General features: G+C 47.3%; 1 protein-coding gene across 5 annotated transcripts in view; it reads right to left on the reverse strand.

Annotated features, from left to right (window-relative positions):
* Positions 1–26,246, reverse strand: part of TSC2 (TSC complex subunit 2) — a 56,079-nt gene that overhangs the window by 12,986 nt on the left and 16,847 nt on the right. For 2 of the 5 annotated variants that reach the window (XM_083152764.1, XM_083152765.1), the window contains exons 12-30: positions 25,735–25,872; positions 25,339–25,442; positions 25,071–25,152; positions 24,221–24,376; positions 23,974–24,078; positions 23,773–23,895; positions 21,495–21,601; positions 20,904–21,060; positions 14,213–14,335; positions 13,939–14,073; positions 12,857–13,046; positions 10,176–10,269; positions 9,362–9,464; positions 9,182–9,276; positions 5,594–5,716; positions 3,921–4,085; positions 2,324–2,482; positions 1,883–1,986; positions 1,294–1,473 (exon numbers count right to left, since the gene is read on the reverse strand). In XM_083152764.1, the coding sequence (XP_083008890.1) occupies positions 1,294–1,473; positions 1,883–1,986; positions 2,324–2,482; positions 3,921–4,085; positions 5,594–5,716; positions 9,182–9,276; positions 9,362–9,464; positions 10,176–10,269; positions 12,857–13,046; positions 13,939–14,073; positions 14,213–14,335; positions 20,904–21,060; positions 21,495–21,601; positions 23,773–23,895; positions 23,974–24,078; positions 24,221–24,376; positions 25,071–25,152; positions 25,339–25,442; positions 25,735–25,872 (2,443 nt within the window). Of the gene's footprint in view, positions 1–1,293; positions 1,474–1,882; positions 1,987–2,323; positions 2,483–3,920; positions 4,086–5,593; positions 5,717–7,523; positions 7,548–9,181; positions 9,277–9,361; positions 9,465–10,175; positions 10,270–12,856; positions 13,047–13,938; positions 14,074–14,212; positions 14,336–20,903; positions 21,061–21,494; positions 21,602–23,772; positions 23,896–23,973; positions 24,079–24,220; positions 24,377–25,070; positions 25,153–25,338; positions 25,443–25,734; positions 25,873–26,246 lie in introns of all 5 variants that reach the window. The other 3 variants (XM_083152767.1, XM_083152768.1, XM_083152766.1) reach the window with 2 other exon arrangements.

Here is a 26,246-nt window from a genome sequence, read left to right on the forward strand (position 1 = left end):
TACCTGGTGCCGCTTCCAGGTAGGAAACGATAGACGCTGTAACCTTATTTTGGGAGCAGCAAGCAGCTCCTCTGCAACACAGCAAACCCAGTACCCTGCCACGCTCCTCTCATCTTGTTCAGAACTTTACAGCTCCTGGGATATGGGACTATAGCTGTTCACTCTTCCCTCACTGTCTAGGTTGGGTGAGTGTAGAGATTCCACGGCATAGAGCAGTGAAAAGACACAGCCAAAATAAATGTTGCATGTTCCAGAAACCGCCTTCAAATACCTTGTCCCATAGTCTAGGGTAGATGACCTGTGCAGGGGCATATAAGGCAAAGGATCTGAGGCCGAACTCACCCATAACTGCCCCCACTGAGTCAGCAAATTCAGCCTGGGCTGAGGCGCCTTCTTTCACAGCCAGTATTGGAGCTCAAGTATTTTCTTTCCTGAGATGGTGAGGTCACAGAATGCACATACCTGGATATTTCCCCTCTACCCTGGCAGGGATTCCAACAAGAAGGCACTATACCCCAGTGTCCCCCATTAAATCCAGACAAGGATGAAAGAAATCTCAAAAAATAATTTGGATAAATCAGCAGGACTGTCTACTCATGTAACGCATTTCACCACATTCGTCTACAAAACATTCGTCTAGGGCACTGGTTCTCAAACTCTGTCCTCAGGACCCCACAAAGTTGATGTTTTCAAGGTCACCTGGCAGGTACACTATTTCTCACCTTTTACATTTTCAAAGATCCACAGATGGAGCTAACTCTGTGAGGAGGCCATTAAAACCTGCACTGCATGAGGACAGAGTTTGAGATCTAGTGGCACTGCCACCCAGTAGGATAACCCCTGCCTCTCTCTGTGGGCATGCCTGCCAGCAATGTACGTGGTGGTGGCCAACAAAGGCTCTAATCGTGCTGGAACATCCTGCCACTAGTACACCATCTGCTGAGGACATTCTTTCACAATGGTGCATATGAAGCTTTTAGATGCTCTCCTTCCTAAACACCTCGTGGTCTGTCTACCAGTCCACTTCAGGTGGCCATTAAGGAGGAGGATTTATGCCTAAGATTATGGCATCCGAAAGCAGAAGTTCCAAGATATAAACTTATGAAGAGAACTTGGCTGGGACGAATAGCAAAATGCCACCTAGTTGAGAACGGCTTCTGTAATATAAGTTAGAGGCATAAAGTGCAGGTTGCACTTCAGTTGTAATTGCCAAAAACCTGGTGCAAAAATTAATATTTAACCCAATGAAGTATTTAGCTGTAGGGTTTGAAAGTCAACAGCGGCTTTGTTTACCTGTCGGCCTGCGTACAAGCACCTCAGCCCAACCCTGTGTCAGCACCGGCACGAAATCAGCCAACGTGGCCTTCTCCTTCTTCATCTGTACCCTATGAGGAGTCTTTTCTGCTCTGCTTCCTGCTCCAGCAGGGGAAGACAAAGAGCTGCCTTCCGCCCCAGCGCGTAGGCCGTGTCCACCTGGAGAAATTCAGCGTGTGAACAAGTAGTATGTAACTTGCTCTTCATGTAAAACACCAAGCAAGCTTTTTACATGTACACGTTTCATGCATTGAAAGGCGGCGTCCATTTTGTGATCCGGAACCAGAAAATAAAGAACTGAACGTATCAATTCAATAGCATGAAGTGGCATCAACTTTCGATCATTATGCTCATCCAAACTAGTTCAGCAAACAAAATGGCTGCCGACTTGTGCATTTTAAAAAACAGATTGACAATGGATTTAAGAAAACGCTGCTTAAGAAAGTGTAGAATGTGGTGGCAGAGAGGACAATACCAGACACAGGAAGGGATATGGTGCTCTCAGGCGACCTTCGGTCCACAATATCGCTGATTAAAAACCTTAGAAGGGACAATGAATTAAGCTCACCGGACATGGAGCGGACTCTATGACGGGGCGTTTGGATACCCTGCTTTCTCGCCTGCAGGTCTATCTTAGGAGGTTCTCTGACTTGTTCTGATGGCAAGGGTGACCTTCAAGGCAAAAAAATAAATAAAAAAAACAATGCTAAATACAGAGCCCCGAAACATGGCTACCTGGTCAGACATTCCTCCCGACACACAATGAATTCCAACCAAACATTTAGCTAACCACCCCTTTTCTCCTCCCTCACCCTCCTATACGGGTACATTTTCCAGATACTAGGCTACCAACCAAAGCAAACCCTTAACAGCAATAGACACTTGCCCAACTGCGAGAAGTCTGAGCCAGGATCCCGCGAGAAATGGGACAGGAGGCAGAAACTACTATTGTACTTTGGACAACCAGCAACCATTCAGAATGACCCACTCACTACAGACAGGATATTACCCAAACTCAGAATCTCCCTCCTTTGGGACATCTCCAGTATCCAAACCAAGAAGTGAGCGTGTTCCCCTTCCCACACTGGTTGTCACAGTCACTAGCTTGTTCCCAACGAGCCAGGTCTTCGTTCTTCCTCCGTCCAGCAGAAACTCTCCAACGGGTGACCTAAAAAATTAGAAACTCAGTGCACCAACATAACGCCAAAACTCATACGACGGGTCACAAGCCAGCAATGGCACTGAAGACACTGCTGAACCTTACTTAAATTACTTCAGGGAGATTTAACCAGAGTTTCTAAATGGATTAGCAAAACCCCTCCCATCACCATAACACTTTGGTAGTTGGTTCCTCCCCTGCAAAAAAATTGAACCTGCCAATCCAAATCAAGGCTTCCCTAATCTGGAAGATGCTACCTCCAGCAGGGTCCACCAGAGCAAAGTTGCAGAGACATGTCCTGGCGGATTACTGTACATATTTTTGCAAACCTATGCAAACTGAGATCTCAGAGTTTCAATTATCATGTAGTATTCACATCTCATCGCTGCTCCTTTGCAGTGAAGGTTTTTCCTGTTGTATCGTAAAATATTTGTGAACGATTCCTTTAGATACAACATTTATAGCATTACATCATACCCTGCCAAAAGACTTGACACAAAGTGTGTGTGGGGGGGTAGTTTCTTGTGACGTGTGTGTGGTGCCATGGGAATGGCCAGAGAGTGCAATACATGACCTTCAATCTTTGTCCCACAAATGTGTGCAGGACATTTAGCCCATATCTGCTACAGTAATTCTAGAAGTTCTAGATTTAAGGTCCCCTCTCTCCAAGGACACTTGCCCAACCTTGCTGCTTGTGTGTCATCCTTGCTATCCATTCAGTCCTTTTCACAATCATGCAGCTTCCAGTTCGATTACCGTCAAGAGCTCAAGAACGCCAAGATCTCAAGAGTGCACCTCGATTACTTGAAGGCATTCCAACCCCCTACCTCATCCCTCTTCTGCTGCCCACTTAATTTACCTCATTACTCCACCCCTGCTGCCCCCCTTATGCCAGTCCTTCTACCTCTCATCACTTCTATGTACATCTCCAGGCCTTTTTCCGCACTCCTCATGCCTGTTCCACCAATAACTACTGCCTCTACTTTATGATCACATTTTGCCATCATGACCTCCCATGATAACTCATGAACTGTGGAATTCCCTCCCATGCTCTGCTAGCCATTTACTATGGCCGTTTCATTCCTCAACTCTCCTCCCGTCGCCCTCTATGTCCACCCACACCCACTGAAGAACGTAGGTTCGTGACCAGGGCCCTCTCTCTTCATCTCTGTGACGTTGTAACACGCAGTTGTTATTTACGGTCATTATATAGATTTAAACTTGGGCTGTAATTAACAAAAGCACATAAGTAGGTTAACTGTATATTTTATTCTTTGCACGGAACTATGTAAATCCTTGTGGTGTCACATCTGGTGTCGTAGAGCAAGACAAAAGAACGTTGGCCAACTAAGACTACAGGAACAGAGCAGACTGGCTGCAAGGAACAACCAGGTAAATAACCTCCTGTGGACAGCTGGAAGTCTATAGGTCTTGTCTGTGAACTTACCTCTTCGGGACGGCGGTGAAGTTGGAGAAGACATATCTAGCCATCATGTCCAGGCAAATCTCTGTTAGCTCTAGGTGGAGATTTTTCAGGCTATCGTCTGCCTGAGCCATCGAGCTTTCATCTGCGGAGCTCAGACTGGAGCTGGTAACGGAGGTCTGCATCCGGCTGTACAAAGCAACAATGGGTTGAGGACATGCATCTATTCACGTCAGGTCTGTCGGAGCATGACTGACTAACCCCAAGATAATCCAGAGATGGGCTCTATACTGGCCATGCAATGCATTCTACCAGCAGGGGGGCCAAGATGTGTTAGACTTCAAAATCAAATGTATGTCTAGCTCATAAACTGCTGATACCCAGGGCGAGTCACTTTCCCATATGCTGTAAAGTCTTTAAAATACAGAAAACTGATTTTTACCCACAGATGTAGGCACACTCATCGTTGCTGCACCAATCGCCACTTGCGGCCTCCGCGGCGATTGACGTGATCCCGTCGCCAGGTGCGTGCGTCTAATTAGCTCCCGCAGCTCATAGAAACGCATTGAGCAGCGATTTCGCAGCGTGGTGATTCCGAGATACAGGTGCGATTTTGGCATGCCTACATCTGTAGATCTGCGAACTATGGATCTGCAGTAGACTCACCTGCACTCCAAGTAGAAATCGGACCTCTATTTATCCTCATTATCTCCCCCAATTGCTATTTTCCAAGTGGGAAGGATCAAATTTACTGCCCCCACACATCTGCATGCCAATCTCCCTATTCCCCGATACGGCTGGCACCACCGATCTGAACCGCCGTCCACCAGTTCTGTTTTCAGTTCGGACCAAGGAAATCTAGATTTTTTTAAATTTAAAACCTTTTTCAATATTCCCGATTCCCCAGCCCAGGTGTTCGGGGAATGTGGAAATCACAGCAATCCTTTGCAGATGTATGGGGTATTTTGGATGTAAAGTAGGGATAAATCCTTTAGGATGTAACATATGTACGTGTAGGTATCAGACAAATCCCTGATACAGACATTTTTCTGAGAGGTTAAAGACTGTTCTGGGGTTAGGACCCTGGAGACGGGATGTACAGGTGCCTAGAAAGGCACGGGATGTACAGGTGCCTAGAAAGGCACGGGATGTACAGGTGCCTGTAAAGGGATGTACAGGTGCCTAGAAAGTGGATAGTGGATTTTTTTTTCCATCGTGACCCAGTCATGATCCGCAGACCTGTTCGCAAAACGTAAAATGTTTATCAATCATGCAGAACCCGTATAATTCTCTATTTTGTAACACCCCCCACCAGCTAAGAAAAGAATACAGTCAGAACCGCCATCACGAGAAAACGAAGCACAAGAGTTTTCTGGACAGTTCCATTGAGTAAGGAAAGTCTGCCGACAAATCAGTTACTGATTGCTAAGAATATTCACCGTGAGGGGGCAGATTGCAATCTTTTCTTTTCCAAAGGAGTAAAGTTATTCAATAAAAAAATTGAGGCAAGAATTTAAGTAGAAAAGCGTGCACTTTGTGGGTTAGGGCCACCATGGCAGTATAATGTTACAGAACCGGTACTAGTGTTTAAGTCTGCCATGCAAATTTCCCAGGCATGCATTCCACCCGCCACCCCCTCTCCAATCCCGCTGGGTGCAGACAGGCCAGAAAACATCCCCCCCCCCCCCAGCCACTACCTGTACGCAGCACGTTCCGACACACTGATGCTGCGAGATCGAAAGGCATTGGAAAGGTCCCGCATCTCCTTCACTGGGGAGGAGTCATTCATAGCCGGCTTGGCGTGTTTAGATAGCTTTAAGCTATCCGTGTAAGATGTGCCGTGCAGGCCATGAGGGCAGGGATGCCCAACGCCCAACCCATATTTCGCGCACAAGTTGGAAAGAAAGGTCACCCCACCCACACATAGGACGAAGGTGGAAACCAGGGAAAAGCCGTGTAGAATGGGTAACACCAGAAGGCCCACGGACATCGGAATTGGGGGGGTACACCATAGGAAAGGAGAAACAGAAAAACAAAAAAAAAACAAAAAACAAAAATAAATGCCACAAATGAGAAGGCAAAAAAGCAAAAAAAAAAAAAAAAAGTTTGTGCAAAGTAAAGAAAAAAACAAAAACAAGGTAGAGGCAAACGGCAGTAACGTCATAAGTACCAGTTGTGTCACAGGGGTTTGCGAGAAACTCGCCACGTATGCAGAAGTGCCACAAAGGACGTAACTTGCCAGGCAAAAATGCAGGAAATCTGTGGTACCGCTACATACAGTTCGGACTAGTTATTTTACACACCAGACTGATCACAAATGGTTCTTTTGACGCCGGTAATTGTAATTATAGACATTTTAGAGGAAATCAAAATCGAACAAAAAAAAGATTAACCAATGCTGCAATGGGTCCAACCTGACTCCATTGACAACGTTAGTTTAAATGCTGTAAAATTAATATAAAAAAAATCCACCTGTGATTACTGTATATTGGAGACAACATCAAGGCGCTGCTGGGTAACCTTATGAAATGGACTCAGATTACATAAAACCAAGCCTGAGAACACACAGCCTAACTGCGACCGGATACAGACAGCAAAGTAGCTGGGGACCTTTAATAGGACCTATTACCTTATAGGCCACTGCAGGTGACTTGCTGACCAGAAGTCAGTTGGATCGCCGGTAGGGTTGGCCAGGATATTAAGGCATTTAAAGTCTAGGGGAGGAACTAATACTTGGTATTACCACCTGCATGATACTACTTGGTATTCACCACCTGCAGGCTACTACTTGGTATTCACCACCTGCAGGCTACTTCTTGGTATTCACCACCTGCAGGCTACTACTTGGTATTCACCACCTGCAGGCTACTACTTGGTATTCACCACCTGCAGGCTACTACTTGGTATTCACCACCTGCAGGCTACTACTTGGTATTCACCACCTGCAGGCTACTACTTGGTATTCACCACCTGCAGGCTACTACTTGGTATTCACCACCTGCAGGCTACTACTTGGTATTCACCACCTGCAGGCATATTGGGGAGAGTTCCTACCAGGTTTGCATACATTTTGGAAGCGATTTGCCCAATCTTCCTTGCAGATTTGATCCAGACCAACAGTGTTACAATTGGACTGAGACTCTAGGACTTGGCCATTGCAGAGAAACATCAGTGTTGCCGTCTCTGGATTACCATCCTGCGGGAAGAGGACTAGCAGGTAAAGACTTAAGGTGCGTACACACTAGCCAATGTATTGTCCATTCGATTGGACGGACGATATATATCGATGGTTCATCAACTAGTGTGTAAAACTAGAATTAACAAATACGCACAGAAAGTGAGGAGCATTTTCCAGTCGTATTCAGCCCTATGAATAATTAAAATGAGTAAAATCGGCTCACCACCGTAGAAATCATGGGCATATACAGCCGTATTCTATCGATGGGGTATTCATTCGTAAAGCCGAATTCTGCGGACCTTGCCGTATATAAATACGGCAACCATAATAACTATTCATACACCACTGAGGGCTGAATAGTGCCACGTGTGGCTAGCTTTCCATTACACAGTGAGCCGCCTAGCAGCGCCTTGATGTTCTCAGTGTGGAGAAGGTCCAACAGAACGTACCTGTTTAGAACATAATAGATTTCCCTGGAAGTAGGGATTGCAGGTCAGTGTTATTTTAAAGACAAATGAGCCACCATCACGGGTTAAATAATCACATTGGATTGCATATACCTTACAACAACATAGGAAATGATAACAAGGAGTGCAGCGCTCGTTCTCAGTAATACACTAAGCACCCAGCAAAGTCACGCTCACCTTCACGGTCTTAAATTATGCAACTGCCATCCAGGGATGACATTTCATTAAAGGTCCTCTATGGGCTTTAACAATTAAAATGGTCACTGAGAACGAGTTAAGCAATACATTGCAGATTGCTGGTCAAATTAAGTGCAGACACGGAAATTGCTTTGGACTCAAAACACAACTTTAAAGGGGGGGGGGCCACTAAACCGAAAATGCACAACGTGTTCTATAAACGATGACCAAGGTAAAAACTTCACACGTGTAAAAATGGAAATGTTTTTTATAGCAACAATAAAGGTATCCTCGGTAAATATTTAACCAGGTCACATTCATATTAGTTACCAGAATGACGGACCACCACAACACTAATGTCAGAGCCGGCGGCTGTGCGCTCCTAAAACGGAGCAACATTTGAACTGCGCCATCTAGCGGCCGCTGGTGAACATGACGTTTGAATTTCTGCCCAATGAGGTGGGTTGCGGCGTTAGCCTTTTGTTATGTAGGATTCTGTTCAAATGACTCCAAATTTCAATTCTCTTAGTACATGTCGTGCCACGTATCACGCTAACCATATATGTGCGCCTACTTCAGCTGACCTCTAGTGAAGCAGAGAGAGACCTCGTTGGACACAATATATCTGGTTGTTGAGATACTGCAGCACAGAAGACTTCACAGCCAAAACCCAGCCTTTCATACAGATGTGTCCTCATACATCTAGCCTCATAACACCATGCAGAATGAGACGCCTTGCGGAAGTGAGACGCCAAGCCACGAGCAGCTCTGTTAGCGGTGCCGAAAATGCATTGTAGGCTGGGTACACATTAAGCCGACCAGCAATCTTGCCGATACTAACCATTTTGACCTTTTTCATCTGTCAACCCAGTGATCCACACGTGGTCTTTCTCGTGCCTCCTATTTGCATTGTGTGGATTCATATTCTGAAGAGGCGTTTATGAACGTGTGCGCGTCTATCTGTGGACCAATTGCTACGATGCAGTGACTGTGGCCTATTCTCGCGCCAAGCTCAGTCGCGTTTCAACTGCGGCGGTCTACGCGTTTGAAACCAATCCATGTGTGGTGCAGCGCAGTGGCTCTTGGAGCGTCTCAGTATTGCCAGGCGCCTCGCGCTGCATGACGCAATGAGACGTAGGTGTAGGAGGAAGAGCTGTGGCTTGTGTGAAGAGGATATGAGAGAGATCTTTAAAATTCTGCATTTTCGGTTTAGTGCCCCTTTAAATTGGAGACCTCTCACAAATTCAAGAAGCAGGAACGGGATAAGGAACATTTGCATCTTATTTCGTAATCCCCTATAAATCCGGCCTAAGCCTACTGCACATTAACAGGCTATGCGGAACCAGTGGTCAGAAGCCCTGAAAACTTGTACAGTCGGGGGTGTCCCTAGGGCTTACCGAACCATAATTCCCCATCATAGGATGTTTTAGGAGCTCGCTATACTCTAGATTAAGGCGGCATACCTTTTGGGCCTCTCATTCAGGCTGGTGCTCCGGGCTCGGAAACTTCCTTTCTCGGGTGTGTCGTCAAAGCTCTGCAGGACATTAGAGCGCAAGCCCTAATAGGTGGGAGAGGAGAATGGGCAAAGAGGCATTTTCAGGCTAACCCTCCGTGTGGGCCAGATAAGGAGGAATAGGGGTTACCTTCGTTATATACGGCACAAAGTCTCTTCTCAGGGAGAGCCGACATCGAATAAACCACATAGCAATGACGTGGTGGGCCAGAAATACAATGTACTGGTTAAACCTACAGGAGGAGAACCGGGCCATTAAATTCCATGAGGACATCAGTGAATAAAAACAAACCTCATGTCATGTAAACAGTAACTTCAAAATAGAACCATCCAAGTCTAGACATTAAAGGTTATTAAAAGTGCATCTGAGTATTTTCTGAGAACCTACTGCATACATTCGCCTGAACAAAAATAAGGTGAAGTGGGTGGAGCTGCAACAACCTGTAGCCAATCAGAAATTATTTTCCTGCATTCCAAAAGTGCAGAGATGATTGAAGTGGGTGGGGCTAGGCGAATATGTGGCAGTCTTCTAGACCTTGGTCCGACCAATATGGTAATCTTCAAATTCTTTGAGTAACACCAGTGTCTCACAGAGCTAAAATCTTTTTGAAATACATTCAATGGGTGCTATTCAATTGTTTGTCACCTGAATTTCTGCTCACTATCCTCGAGGGCGGGCTGAGATGCGCAAATGCGCGGCTTAACCTGACCATAATGAGCGCGATATGCACAAAAAAAATAGATCAAATGAATATCACCCTACGATTGCCCGTCACTTTAGACGGTAGTTTGGGCACAACATAACAATTGAATACCACCCAATGTGTCTGTACTACATTTTACATTCTTTTAAAATCATGGGTCACACGTGCCCACAAAGGGCGACTAAACTAAATCTTTGGCCAGTCCGTAGCCTAGGAAAAGAACAGAACAGTGGGACTCACTTGGATGGATTGGTGTAAGGAAGCGATATGGCAAACACGCTGGCATACTGCTCGGCGGCAAAGTTCCCATAGAGGTGAGGCAGCCGCACCAGCGCTGTAAGACAAGATAAGGACACGAGGATTAACGTCTCAGACAAGCTAAAGGGGGAGAGTTTTACCCAACCTTCTGAAGTGCTAAGTGGAGATGTTGTCAATAGCAACCTTATAATTTTATATAATGTATGAGATAAAGGAGAGATGCGATCTGATTGGTCGCTATGGGCAACATCTCCGTTTCATAAATCGTACCAAAGTAAAAAATAAATAAATAACCCCTTCAACATTTAAAGGTAACAAAGCATATTACACAATTGGAAACTTTGCCATGTAACACTGGGATCCGGTCGATTGATAGTCTTTGACAAAAAGTCGATGTGAGTTTTTGAGGTACTTGTATAGTTTTACGGCGGCAGCTACGTAGATAGCGTTGCGTCCCTGTCAGAATCGGCGTTGTGTTCCTGCAAGCAGCGTAGTCAGTCAGAAGAAGCACGCTGTATTCCCGCGACCAGTGTAGTCAGTACGTAGTTAGCGTAGCGTCCCTGACAGAATCGGCGTTGTGTTCCTGCGGACAGCATAGTCATTCAGAAGTAGCACGCTGTGTTCCCGCGACCAGCGTAGTCAGTACGTAGTTAGTGTAGCGTCCCTGTCAGAATCGGCGTAGTGTTCACGCAGCCGCTTAGCGTAGCCAGCGTCCCTGTCAGATCCAGCGTAGTGTTCCCACAGACAGCGTAGTCAGTCAGCTGGTAGATTGTGTGAGAGTTACATCGATTTCAGTTATGGCTGCAGAAAAGCTTACTCTTTTTAACCTGCCACAGACTGAGGAGGAGTCGGTGGCTTTATTACAAAGGCACAAATTCCTGCCTGTCACCAAGACCTGACCCAATGGTCACCCTATGAGGCTATATGTGAGAGAGCGGATGTGGTGCTGCCACATCAGAAGCTGCGGAAAAAAGGTCAGCGTCAGGGCTGCATAATGGTTCCGTGGGTGCCATCTAACCTTTGTTACACTCATCAGATTCGTGTTTTGTTGGGCAGAGGAGCTGACCAGCATCAGCGTTTGTGAGCGGCATCTGTCGATCTCTCAGAAAACAACTGTCCAGTACAACAATTTGATGAGGGAGGCCTGCACCGTTGACCTCATGTCGCAGCCTCACCGACGTATTGGCGGCCCAGGCAAGATCGTCAAGGTGGACGAGAGCCTATTCATCCAAAGGAAGAGCCATGTTGGTCGTATGCTGCCCCAACAGTGGCTCTTTGGAGGCATTCCTAGGGAGACTGGAGAGTGCTTCGTCACAGCCGTCGAAAGACATGATGCCAGCACCCTGATGACCACCATCAAGAGGCACATCGAACCGGGGATGACCATCTACACGGATTGCTTGCATGCCTACAACACAGAGCAGCTGGAGCTGGCAGGGTACCACCACGCTCGGGTGAACCACCGGTACAACTTTGTGGATCCGGAGACCGGGGTTCACACCCAGAACATCGAGCGGCTTTGGGGATCCTGCAAGTGGAACAATAAATGCCAAGGGGGCACTGCACGCCATCAGCTCGACTCCTACTTGCAGGAGTTCATATGGAGAAAGACTGTGGGCGCCAAAAACGCATTTGGACGTATTCTCCATGCACTAACCCTGCTCCCCCAAGCTGAGAAAGGCGACGGCACAGAGGCAGAGACAAGTGCATCCACTTCTTATGCGGTTTCTGCAAATGCAGTTTCTGCGTGGAGTTGATTTTATAAAGTGTGGTGAGCGCAGCGAGCCACCAAGTGAGGGGACGCGGAACACATGTGAATTAATCCGCTGCACTTGCCACGTTTCGTGCTCGGTGGCTCGCTGCGCTCACCACACTTTATAAAATCAACTCCACGCCGACGTTCGGGCTGGCGTGGATACTGGGGGAATCAAATGGAGGCATTTGCCAGTATGTAACGTGGAGCACTGGCAAATGCCTCCTCTTTGTGCAGGAGACGCACGCGCTACTGAACCCCTAACCCTGTCGGCAGGGTTTCTGTACCCTGCCGCAATAGTTACTCAGACGCAGTAGCGTCTCACACAGATGGAGCGCCACTCCACCTGCGCCCGCATGATCCCCTCTCCGCTCACTAGGCTTGCCAGGGACGCCTGGAGTTCCTGGCAACAGTACAGTAGTTACTTTTGTAGTTTCACGGCGGCAGCCTAAGCTACGCTGATAACATAGCTTAGGCTGCCGCCGTAAAACTACAGAAGGCAGCAGTTGGGCTACGCTAATAACTTCATTTCAAACGTAGCGTAAGCTGCCGCCGTGAAACTACACAAGTACAGTTTTTGATGAATTTTTTTTTAAACCGACTTGTTCTTACGTCACAATCCAAGTGTGCATAGAGTCAGATGATAATAGTGAGCCGAGCGCAGTGAAGAACCATGCCCGAAACGAGGGGACACGGCACACTTCCATGCAAGATATTGACAGACACCACAAAAAAAGTAAAAAAACTCCTATTGACTGATCGACTGTCTATCTATTGATCCACACACACTATACTACAATAATCACAGGAGTTGTACTCCAGATTACATGTTCCTACAGTCTGTAGATGTCCATCATAAACGGGGTACGACATGAAGCATTTAAAACCAGCGTTCTAGAAGTGGACTTACTAGATAGGAACTCCAGCATGGGGATTGCCATGGTGACCGTGGCGGAAATGTGAGTCAGTTTGACGATGAGGACCGGGAGCGATTTGATCAGGATGCCCGGCATCTCCACCATACACATGGACAAGGCCACCACACATTGCTTGGCACAGCGATATATAAGGCCAGTTTCCAGACAATGCACCATTTCTCTCTGCGAACAAGAATCAACACATCAGGCAACGACACAACCCTTAACACATTCGTCTCTGTTCTGTAAAGTAGCGAGACTCTTGTAAAGTCCTAATGAAATCCTATTTAACTAAACGCATAGCATAATGGGCTCCAATCCTATGATTCCTACACCAGACTTGATCTATAAGCTCAATTAGCTTCTCTAGTAGAAGAGGTCTAGGCTGCTCAGACGATGGATGTCAGACTTTGTGGCCGATTCAAACGTATTCAGGGTCGGAATTCGGGCCCACGTCCGATGGTGGTGGGTTTGCGCATGTGCAAACTCCCAGGAGCGACACTTGCTGAGCGGTTTGCTCCGGACAGGGAGGTCTGGTGGCGGCAGCAGGCAGAATGTCCCGGGATTCACGGGCGTCCCCATAAAAACACTGGCCGTTCCCCTGGGAGCGCAGGCGTGTCATTGTCTCCAATGACCATCTCCATCCAGGATAAAATTAAGTATAGACTTACATTTGCCCACGAACGGAGAAAAAAAAAAAATCATTTGTTGGTCAGCGACCATCGAATAATTTTTTTGTCCAGACGGTCACATACCAGATTATTTGTTCTTGGGCGGCGAGGGGCATGCAGTACTAACCTGTTTGCTAGGCTGCGGGTATATGAGGCCTTGTGAACAGGTCTGAATAAGGCCCTTTATGCCAAGTGTTCTTTTCAACCCGGGATATGCATTAATGAACAACCTTGGTTTACAGTATTACCCCTTAGTTCTCTATATCATATGCACTGATTCGTATGTCTCAAGAACGGACTGAACGGTCCGTGTTCCACTTAGTTTCCAGGGACAAGTTACAGATAAACCTCTCCAACATGTACGTTGGTGCACATTACTATTCGCAGCCATTACATAGTCATACCTGCTTACTGATCTCCAGGTGAGTGTGATAAGAGGTCAATGCAGTCAGCACCGGGACCACTGCCAGCTGGAGGTCTGTACGCGAGAAACCGTCGGGTGTATTGTAAAGACGCTCACTTGCACTTCGGTCCGAGAGCTGAAAGACAGTACAACCGGTAGTATCTTGATCTCTATGCCGCCGTAACCACACATGGGACCCTAGATCCTCCATGGATTTCCGAAGTAGTAAGGTTTAAATACAGCCTGAAAGTTGGCGCGTGGATTTCGTTGCTCACCATAGTGCAGAGGGATGAGGAAAGCTGATCGATGTTGCAGGGGGATGACAGGATGAGCAGCTTGTATCGGAGGCACTCGGGCAGTTTGTTGAGAACCAGCTTGAGGACTTTCCAGTCTGTCTCCTGTGAGGTTAGGAGAAATGATACAAGAACATAGCTGATACAAGAACATAGCTGACACCTCATTGGATTTTCCTTTTCGCAACGTCCAATTAAGAACCCAGGAAACACTGGTGTATGGGAGGTCCACTTGAGGAATGTGGGCACTTTAACCCCCCCCCCTTAACTAAAGCTTCTCTCTCTATACTCTCATTGGCTGCAAGAGACACTGTACTAATGAGATCCAGAAGTCTTACCTTAATAAAAAAGGGATTTTTGTAAGAACTTACCGTTCGAATCCCTTTCTCTGATATGGTCCTGGTGACACAGCTCAACACTGGGGATGTAGGAGGGTCCGAAGGAGCCAGGCACCTATCCTAAAGTTTTAGAGGGTAGGCTCCTCCCCTACTGCATCCCTGGACTCTTCAGTTCATCTTTCAAAGCCACTGGAATACATTAACTCAGTACAAACGCCTGCACATATTATATGCACATTTTATAACAGAAAACTGTTAACTTTTAACCATTTTAACATGAACATCATGAAACTTCTGGCATACTTACTGAGCGTAAGGGAGGGATCGCTGTGTCACCAGGACCATATCAGAGAAAGGGATTCGAACGGTAAGTTCTTACAAAAATCCCTTTTTCTCTTTCAATGGTCCTGGTGACACAGCTCAACACTGGGACGTTCCAGAGCCGGTCCTTTGGGAGGGTACGCTCAGGTCTGCAGCTCTCAGCACTGCTCGCCCGAATGATGCGTCCTCCGACGCGAACTCATGGAATCTATAGAATTTGGCAAATGTGTGAACAGATGACCAAGTGGCAGCTCTGCAAACCTGCTCAGCTGTGGCCCCATGTCGAACCGCCCAAGAGGTGGCAACTGACCTGGTGGTATGCGCATTTATTTTGGCCGGTACTGGTCTACCCACTTTGGTGTATGCAAAGGCTATCACAGACCGCAACCACCTAGCAATAGTCTGCTTAGATGCAGGCCAACCAATTTTGTGTACGTCGTACAATACCAACAATGTGTCAGTCTTCCTGACACTCTTCACTCTGTCCACATATATGCGTAAGGCACGCACAACATCCAAAGTTCTCAACTTGTCCCTTTTCTTAGAACCCTCTGGGGGTTGAAACACAGGTAGAACTATCTCCTGATTTAAATGGAAGGTAGATACCACCTTCGGTAAAAACTGAGGCACTGTTCTTAAAACAGCCCTGTCATCATGAAAAATTAAGAAGGGAGATTTACATGACAAAGCTCCCAATTCTGACACTCTTTTAGCAGATGCTACTGCTAACAAAAACACTAGCTTCCACGTGAGAAACTTAAAGTCAGCCGACCTTAAAGGTTCAAAAGGTGCCTTTTGAAGGCATTCCAAAACCAGTGATAGATCCCAAGGTGCTACTGGTTGCTTATATGGAGGTTTCAACCTGGATACTCCTTGTAAAAAGGTTTGAATTTCCGGCAAAATGGCTATCTTTTTCTGGAAATAGATGGACAAGGCCGAAATCTGCACCTTCAGTGACTGAAGGCTTAGGCCCGATGAAAAACCATCTTGTAAGAATTCCATCATTCTTGATAGCTTAAAATGAGATGTATGAGCCTTTCTTCTCTCACACCATCGAATGTAAGTCTTCCAGACTCTATAATAATTTGCCGAAGATACAGCTTTTCTGGCTTTTATCATAGTCTGTACTACTGCCTCAGAAAACCCTTTTCTTTTCAAAATGGTGGTTTCAATAGCCAGGCCGTCAAAATCAATCGATCTGAATCCAGGTGATTGAATGGGCCTTGTCTTAGAAGGTCTGGTCTCAGAGGTAGACGCCATGAGTCCACAGACAGCCTCTGAAGCCTCGAGTACCAGGATCTCCTTGGCCAATCCGGGGCCACTAAGATCACTGGAACCTTCTGCCCCTGTATTTTCTTCAGAAGTCTCGGTAACATTGGTACTGGTGGGAATGCATAAAGGAGATCTCCCTGCCAGTGAATAGTCATGGCATCCACTGCCTCCGCTAGTGGATCCCTTGTTCTGGCATAGAACCTGGGCACTTGACAGTTGATCCTGGATGCCATCAGGTCCACATCCGGAGTTCCCCACATCGAAGTGATTTGGTGAAACACCTGAGGGTGTAAGCTCCATTCCCCTTCCTTGAGCTCCTCCCTGCTCAGGAAGTCGGCTTCTATATTCTCTATTCCTGGGATGAATATAGCCGATACAGCTGGAACATTCTGTTCCGCCCATAGGAGGATTCTGGACACCTCCCACATGGCCAATTTGCTGCGTGTACCTCCCTGGTGATTCAGATACGCCACAGCTGTGGCATTGTCGGTCTGAATCCTCAAAGGGAGGTTCTGTAACCTGTCTCCCGCCAAGGAAATGACTTTCCAGACAGCTCTCAGCTCCAAGATGTTTATTGGTAACGCTGATTCCTCTGCCGTCCACAGGCCCTGAAGCCTGAGATCCAGGACTATTGCCCCCCAGCCCCTGAGACTGGCGTCGGTAGTTACTATCAACCAGTCCCAGGTCTGTAATGACCGACCCCACTGAAGGGAATCTACTTCTGTCCACCATTTCAAGGATTCTCGGGTGTCCGAAGACAGCACTATCATCTCGGATTTCATGGTCAAAGTGTCTCCTGACCAAGCTGACAAAATGTTCCATTGGAACCTCCGAGAGTGGAACCTGGCAAATTGAAGCGTCTCGAATGACGCCACCATCTTCCCCAGGAGCTTGAGGCACCTCCATACTGAAATGCTCTGAGCCCTGAGAATCTCCTGGACTAGGGTGACCAGATCCCTGGCCTTTACCTCCGGGAGGAATACCCGATGAAGATGGGTGTCCAGTATGACTCCCAAGAATTGGAGCCTTTGTGACGGTACCAACTGAGATTTTTGCAAATTTAAAATCCAGCCGTGAGCCTGCAAAAAACTGATGGCCTCTGCCAAGTGACTCTGCAGCATGGCTGCTGACTCTGCTTTGAACAGGAGATCGTCCAAATAGGGTATTACTGTGATTCCCCTGAGCCTCAGCACCGCCGCCATTACTGACATTATCTTTGTGAATACCCTTGGCGCGGTTGCTAGCCCAAAGGGTAACGCCCGGAATTGTAAATGCAGGTCTCCTATGGCAAACCTCAACAAGGTCTGATGCTCCGGGTGTATAGGAACGTGCAAATATGCGTCCTGGACATCCATGGACGCCAAAAATTCTCCCTGGTCCAGACTCAGAAGTACTGACCGTAGAGACTCCATTTTGAAATGGTCTACCCATAAATGAACATTTAGAGACTTCAAATTTAGTATTGGTCTGAAAGACCCGTCTGGTTTGGGCACCAGGAACAGCGTGGAGTAAAAGCCTTTCTTCCACTCTGTCTTGGGGACTAGTGTAACCACCCCTTTTTTCAAAAGGGAGTGCGCTGCTCTCACAAGAGCTGTACGCAGCCGTGCCTCCTTTGGTAAGGATGTGGGAATGAACCTCTTCGGAGGTGGCCCTCTGAAAGGGATTTTGTAACCCTGTGTTATGATGTCTAGCACCCAGGCATCCTGGTCTAGAGAAGCCCAAGCGTCCCTGAAGAGTGTGAGACGCCCGCCCACTTTTGTCACTGTCGGGCAAAGCCCCTGACAGTCATGCAGAGGGTTTATCCTCTCCTTTATTGGCAGGCTTCTTGTGAAAAGAGCCAAATTTTGACTTTTGTGTCTTGCCTCTAGAGGGCTGAAACCTTCCCCTGAAAGACTGTCCTCGAAAGGACGCACCACCTCTAGGGGAGGGCCGAAAGGACGGCTTAAAAGCAGAAAATCTGGACGTCTGCTTTGCTGAGGAGGCCGGCAGGAATGTACTTTTGCCGCCTGTGGCCTGTTTTATAATCTCCTCTAATTCGGTACCAAAGAGTACCTTTCCTTTGAAGGCTAATGTTTCCAGAGCCTTCTTGGACTCATTGTCTGCTTCCCAGGCTTTAAGCCAAAGCACTCTCCTGGCATTAATGGAGACTGTGGACACTCGGGTTGCCATTTTAATAGCTTCCTCCTCTGCTTCAACTGCATATTCTGCTGCTGCCTTAATCTTTTCTGCAAGCAGTAATGCACCCGGGTCAGCCTGCAGCATGGTGCATAATTCACCAGCCCACTCTATCATGGCCTTAGAAACCCAGGCTGAAGCAATAAGGGGTCGTAAGGTAAACCCCACCCCTTCAAAGATAGCCTTGAGGTTTCCCTCCAGCTTTTTATCCACAGAATCTTTAAAAGCTGCACCGCCCTGTACTGGTAATACAGTAGCCTTGGACAAACGTGCCACTGAAGCGTCCACAACTGGGACCCTTTCCCAGAGCTCCGCATGAGACTCTGGCATGGGGTACAGATTTAGGAATCGTTTTGGCATCTGAAGCCTCTTATCAAGAGTTTTCCAAGCCCCTTCTAACAATTCCTGTAACCCCTCATCTGAAGGAAAAGTAACAGCCTCCTTTCGCTGTCGCTTAAAAACACCTTTAACAGGAGTCTTATCCTCCACAGTCAGCTTTAAAGCCTGCTTCACAGCTACAATGAGATCCTCTATACCAGCAGCAGAGTTCTCTTCCAAATCATCACCCTGATCCCAGGGGATGTCAGTATACTCTCCTTCCTCTTCATCTACCACAGTAGTTAAAGCATAAGACCTTCTAGGGGTCCCTGCCACATCATCCATTTTGTCCAGCATTTCACTGAACCTGTTAATCCCTTTTGCAGTATCCTGCATCACCTGGATAAGTGCAGGATCTGCCTGGGTAAGAGGCAAGGAGCCAGACGACTGCTGAGATGATGGCATAGGTCTCTGTGATTCTACCAGCCCATCACTCTGCCTGTCCAAAAGCTGCACCAAAGCGTTTACTGACCTGCCTAGGGCCCTGGCCCACGCAGGTTCCATATGCTCTGCCCTATGGGGATCACTGCCCATGGGTCTCACATCAGCGCAAGTAATACATAAGCCCCCCTTGGCCATCTGCTCAGGGACAAACTTTTGTGTGCAAACATTGCACGCGCTCAGTGCATTAAGGGCTCCCTCCCCCAAAACCGCAGCCTGATGCTCAGACATGATGCAAGTGATAAATGTATATCTATCAGTATACACAGTGCAAACAATGTACAAGCGTTTATACAGAGGCAATGCACCCAATCACTTATCTGTCTGTTGGTTTCAACTGCGGGGAAGCGATGCCCAGGAAATCCAAGTCACTCTGCCAGGATCAGTAAGCCAGCTCAGCTCCGCTGCAAGCGTTCTGAAAGGCGCCAAAGTCAGAGTGAAGGAAGAGACCACAGGTCCCTGCTGCTGCGGGGTCCGTGACCTTTTGGCGCCAACCACCCCCAGCAAGCCGCTCCTTAGGTAGGATTTCCTAGTTCCAGTGTCTCCCCCTCAAATGGGGATCACTTGGAACATGCCTGTCACAACGCTGCTGTCCTCTCATCTAGGAGCTCAGCGTGTAAGCTCCGCATAAAATGGCCGCCGCCATCACGGAGCGCCTGTCCCCCATGATCCCCACCTAAACGTGGAGCCGGTTTCAGGGTACTCCGGAGCCCAGGCAGCCTTTTAGAAAAGGCTATAAGCGCTGCACAGGGGGACCAGACAGTGTCTCCCTTGTGCACAGTGAGCTGACAGGACGCGCTTCTGTCAGCTCCTGCTGCGCAAGCAGTGTGAGGATTCACTATGAGAATCCTCACACTGTGCCTACCTAGCTAGGGTAAAATTTGTTAATAAAATAATAAAAATCCCCTAACTACTCTAATTCTTCGGCTGCTCCTGCAGCCCTTTAGAATAGCACCCACTCCAGTGGGCACCTAACACGAACTGAAGAGTCCAGGGATGCAGTAGGGGAGGAGCCTACCCTCTAAAACTTTAGGATAGGTGCCTGGCTCCTTCGGACCCTCCTACATCCCCAGTGTTGAGCTGTGTCACCAGGACCATTGAAAGAGAAAGGAAAGACCATAATGAAATATGACCAGGGGGAGGCAGGAGTCACTGAGGGGGCTGGCAGGTCAGTTAGAGACATTAGAGGAGACTCCACTTCTTGGTCTTCCCCCTCTTCTGGACACATGATGGTCCAAGTAGCACCAAGAATAGAGAGATGGAGGCTGAAGGGATGTTAGGAGGCATGCTATTTACTGCAGCAGCAACTGCAGGCCAATGCTCCCATCTCCCAACCATAGTGCCTCCCCTCAACTTAGTGCCCACCTCTCATCTCAGTGTCTCTATGTTGTAGAATCCGGTGCTCCCTCCTCCACAGACACCGACCTCACCACACGTCACCAGCACAGACTGCGGGAGCAGGGGCTTGTAGTGGAAGCTATGCAGGTGCCCATGTTCCTACACTGCACTTATACACACACCAGTGTTCTCAGAATCCACCACAGATGAAAGTAAAATGGCTTAATGCGGCGGTTCCCATCCCGGCTACAAGGCAGCCTACAGTCCATATCGTAAGGAGTTCTATGCTTGGACACAGTTCCATTGCATCAAATTGGCTGAGGAATGGAGTCATAGATATCCTTAAAACCTGGCCTGAGTGTGTGACTTTGGTTTGGGAATGTGCGGTTTAGTAGAACAAATTACTATACCTGCTTCAGACATTGCAGTATGACCCCAAAGGCAAGGGAGAAGGGCATCGAGCCCATGCGCGGAGACGCACTCTGGGAGGAGAGACTCGGGCTGCCAGTTGGAGGTGACAAAGTACCGGCTGGCTTCCTGTCGGTCGGCCTCTTCTCAGGCTCGTTCCTATTGGACATTCCAATATTTAAAAAAGGATAATGAGACAAAAAAAAAAAAAAGTTTGTGTTAAATACAGACAATAGAGGGTACCAAAGCTTATAAAAGAAAGGAAAGAAATAAAAAAAGCCACGTTGCCCATAGCAACCAATCAGATGTGAAGGATGCAACATAGAAAAACAGTCAGGGGCTAAGTGTATGGATTCCTCTCCCGCTTGTTTCAAACAGGCCTAGTTGGGTGCGCTGCTTCATCGCGCCCATCGGAGACCCTGGCAGAACTAGTGACCACAATCAGTGGCTTCATTACTTTAACCAAGGACGCAAAGATTGACAAAAAGCCATGCAGGCCAATCTGAGTGTACAGAGCGGTGTAACATGGCGGTAATATGTAAAACGAGACAAAAGAAGATATGTACACAGAAACGGCGGCGTTGGCCACTTACACGATCTCACAGAGGCAGTAGGGGCTGAAGCGCACAGCGCCGTCCTTGCTGGGAAGACCCACGCGTCTAAGCGAGTCCGCTCGCAGGAGCAAGAAGAAGTCAAACACCTTTCATTAGAGAAGAACAAACCAAAGGATAGATCAGGTTTAGTCTTAGCACTAAGTAATGGCTTAGATCAGGCATGTCCAAACTATGGCCCTCCAGCTGTTGTGAAACTACAAGTCCCATCATGCCTTGCCACAGTTTTGCTATTAGGGAATACTAAAACTATGGCAAGGCATGCTGGGATGTGTAGTATCAGGAGGGCCACAGTTTGGACATGCCTGGCTTACAATAAAACCACTCGACAAATCAGCACCTTTATGAGGACATGCGCTACACTAGGCCTGGCCAACCTGTGTCTCCCAGCTGTTGTGAAACTACAAGTCCCAGGATGCCCTGCCACAGTATTAGGAAGAGCTAAAAATTGGGGCAGGGCATGCTGGGATGTGTAGTTTCCCAGCAGCTGGAGAGCCATGGGTTGGGCAGGCCCAACCTACAAAGATATCGTGTGATGGCCTGCTGTCATCTGCCATGAGATGGGTTGTGGTATAAAAAGTATAATGTAGACACTAAATTATGTAATGCCGACATGGATGTTGACATTTTGAACATATCCAAACATGTTGACATTCAGAAAAGATATTGTGGCATGAAGGGGGGCAGCCCCTGAAGCATGAATCCTTCTACCATTAAACGGACACCAGTCCCCAGTGATGTCATATGTTCTTGGCTGGGCATTCACGGTCAAATAACATGCCTGTGATACCTACAGACATTTTATATGACAGCCATCACATATTGCTGGAATACACAGATATAGCACTGTGGCCACACAAGATCTATGCTCTACTTCTGGGGGGATGGGGGACAACATACGTTGCCTTGTGACTCCGTATTCCGTCGCTACAGTCTTGCAACGTCAAACCATTGCAGCGGACGGACCTGCATGTCCGACAGATCAATACTTACATGACTACACTGTACATTTACCCGGGAGATCCCCTGATATCCGGCAGATCGCCCAGACAACTACAGTATGCAGTGTATAACCAGGCTTTTCTCCCCTGTACCATCATCTCTCAATGGTGGGAATTCAAACCGGTTAGGGAAAACTTGCAATGTCGGCAATATACTGAGGGCCTAATTCAGACCTGATCGTAGAACAAGTTTGTTCTCAAAATGGCCCATGTTGCACTGCAGGCGAGGCAGATGTAACAGGTGCAGAGAGAGTTAGACTTGTGTGATTATTATTATTGTGTTATGAACACACCTTACCCAAATCTAACTCTCTCTGCACCAGTTACATCTGCCCCACCTGTAGTGCAGCACGGTTTTCCCATTTTGAGAACAAATTTGGAGGATAAAAAGTGGAATGACTATGTAGTGACAATGGTAGCCCCAGTTACTCATGCTCCTTCTACGGACCCTCAGATCTAGTTCAGACGATAGACTATAACGTACATTACTGACACGAATAAACCCAAGTGTACATGGTAATTGGCAGGAGTAAGAGACCGTACTAGCTCCATTCTGTGGGCCGTATTCAATGAGAAAAATTTGCCGTGTTTTATGGCGAGTTTGTGATATTTTCGCGTTGGAAGGAGCATTTTGCTCTCCAAAAGTGAACCACCCTATTCAATGTGATATTTTCGCCGTCTTTAAGTGATTTTCGCCGTGTCTCTCCGTGTAGCAATTCTCCATCTTTTCATGTAGAAGTGGAAAGTGAACTTTTAAACTAAAAGGTTTTTTGTTTTAATTTTGGTGTAAAAAAAAAAAAAAAAAAACCAGGATTTTTTTTCTGTGAAGGGGAATGCTATTTTTATTCATATGCTTATAGCACATGAATATATATTTAATTTTAAAAAATATATATTTTTTTTATATTCACTGCACCCGATCATTACATATGCATGATCGGGAACAGTGAATATACCCGGTCCCCCCCCCCATACGTTCTGGGGCAGGCAGGGAGATGGGCTCCCTGCGGCATCACCTCATACGCCGGATTGGCTGATACTCGCCGCGAGGGGCGGTGAGTATCAGCCACATTGAATAGTGTATAAAGTCCCGTGATGGCGAATCTCCAAACTTGGAGAATCGCCGAAAAAACACGACGAGCGAAAAAAAACGCTCGCCGTGCACGGCGAATTTTCTCATTGAATACGGCCCTATGTACTAATCAGGTCCTCAGCCACTCGGCAGAACAGAGGCACTGAAGAGGCTCTATCAGAGTCACCTGGAGGCGGATGCTGCTGGCGATGGCGGAACTGTACATGTTCCTGTAGTGCAGCTGGATGTGGTTGACCAGCATCTCGTACACCCGCACAGCGTGGCCAGCGGGAAGGATATACAGCTTGGTCTGCACAGAACAGAGCGAGGAGATTAGTTGTATGGATAATACAGTGCATAGTTGTGGACAAGTGCCGCTGCTTCCTACCTGCAATATAACCATAAGGCCCAGGACGGAGGTCTTCACATCTTCCAGGGAAGAAGCTTCCTGCCCTGCACAGTCCGGTGGTGTGGAGAGCGGGCGAGTCACCACCTAGAAGAAAAGGGTTGTAAGCGCTACCAATGCAATAGGGTACGCTACCTGTTACGCCAACAACAAAATGACCGCTTATACGCTTAGTAGGTGTTTCACCCCCTTTGTTGATTCCACATGAACACACAAAAACAGGCCTCACCCTCTCAATGATGTCCATCAGGCTGTTAAAATGGCACGAGTGGCAGCATTCGGCCAAGTCCACCAGTAGCTGGGTGGCAAGTTTCCGGACCTGGTGGTCTTTATCCTCAGGGATCTGAGCCAGCTGACACGTCACAACTTTCTCAATGAGTTCCTCCTGCAAGCCAAGAGTAACAAATGGAAAAGGGGGTCTGTACCCCACACACTGCCCAGTCCCATACTACAGCATCGGAAAAATGCCCCAACGTGGCATCTGATAATAGGGCCAGGGTGGTATAATCTAATGCATGGATGGGGTAGAAGGCTTTGCAAATAAAGTTTTTGTTGCACAAAAAAAAAAAAAAAAAAAAAAACACTGAGTGGCGTCAAGAACCAATAGGAGTTCCCCATTGTGCTCAAGTGGAGTGTAAAGGTGTGTATGGGGTCATTGGGTCGACAGGCCTTATGTCGACACCTGAAGTAAGTCAACATGGCTACAGTCAACAGGACCGGAGGTCGACACAAGCATTAGGTTGACAATGGGAAGGTCGACAGTCAAAAGGGAGAAGAGTTTTTCAAGTTTTTTTGTCACTAATGTCAACACAGCCGACATGCTTCAGGCACACCTTTTCTCTCCCACCAACCTGTAGTGGATGGTAGGGCATGAAATACCGCCTGTTGGCACACGTCGGCTCAAAAAAAAAAAAAAACATGAAAAACTCATATCGACCTTTCCATTGTCGGCCTAATGCTTGTGTCAACCTATTTCCAGTGTCGACCTGACGTGTCGACCCAATGCATTTCATTGATGTTCCAGAGTGAGAACACACAAGCAGAAGTCACAGCAGCTTAGAGATCAGATGACAACCAACCTCGTAGAACTGCCTATTAATGCTCAGCGTGTTGGACAGGACGGCCAGCACTTTAGTGCGCACGCTGCAGCGGGATTGGTTCCTGAAACAGAAGAATGGACACAAGTGATTTTTTTCTTTTGTGGCTTGAGGATTTGAGGTGACAAACCGTACAGACCGTCCCAGTTCTCCTGCTACCAGATGCATGGCAGAAGGATGCTCAAGCGATCAGACTATTCTGTCCAATCCAATGATGCAGCATAGAAAAGGGCAGCGCAGTGGTTCCAACCTGAAGTACTTCTCCATGAGCCTCTGCAGGTCCTGGACCCAGCCTTCCTTCCCCGGGTGGATGGACTGAGCTCTGTAAGCAATGAGATTGACAACAGAGCTCACCTATGGAGACACAGAAGAAAGTCATCTCAATAGGAGAACGTGAAATACCACATAGGAGACCGGACACAAATCAAACCATGTTCTAAAGGGAAAAATATCTCATATAGAATGCGATGTTGGCATCATTGGTCTGCATTGGGTACAATCATCAGTAGTCATCAGTATAATCATCAGTATTCAAATCCTTATAGTAAGGCAACATGGGCAAGACAATACATTAGGGACAGCTCGGAAGGCTAACAAAATCCCATGATGTCCAATTACAGAAGTAATAAGCCTGTAACGAACTTACAGGCCGTTCATCAGAGTTCCGTTCCACTAGTTCAAAGAACCGCTCCTCGTCCCCATGGAAGTCGCTCTGGCTATGAAGCTCTTCTGCTGCGGTCAGCAGGCTGTGTACAGCGATCTTTAGCTCATGGCTGCGCAGCACCTGAAACGAGGTTGGAAACAGATCATGGAGTCTGGAAAACACATGCAATTCTGTCCTTGTATTGTTGCCAAGCTGAACAGGTTGTATAGATCAGCCCAGCGGTAACTCCGGTGCGTTTCATTGTAAAATAACCTATAATTTCTTCATGTTGTGGTTTATTCCACAGCGAAACGCATCAGTGACAAGAACATCCCAACACCTTCTAATCCTTAGTTTCATTCTCAGCTATACATAAAAATGTAGTTCCAATGGAACAGGAAACGCAGGGACACAAAGAACTTTGGACCCATAACCACTCTGAGCGTTTGCCAGTCAGAAAGGCCAAGGAAGTAGAATTGGTAAAACAAACCCAGGAGGCTACAAAAGGCAGATCT

The sequence above is a fragment of the Crinia signifera genome, chromosome 7 (assembly GCF_055691185.1).
Source record: "Crinia signifera chromosome 7, ASM5569118v1, whole genome shotgun sequence".
Lineage (NCBI taxonomy): Eukaryota > Metazoa > Chordata > Amphibia > Anura > Myobatrachidae > Crinia > Crinia signifera.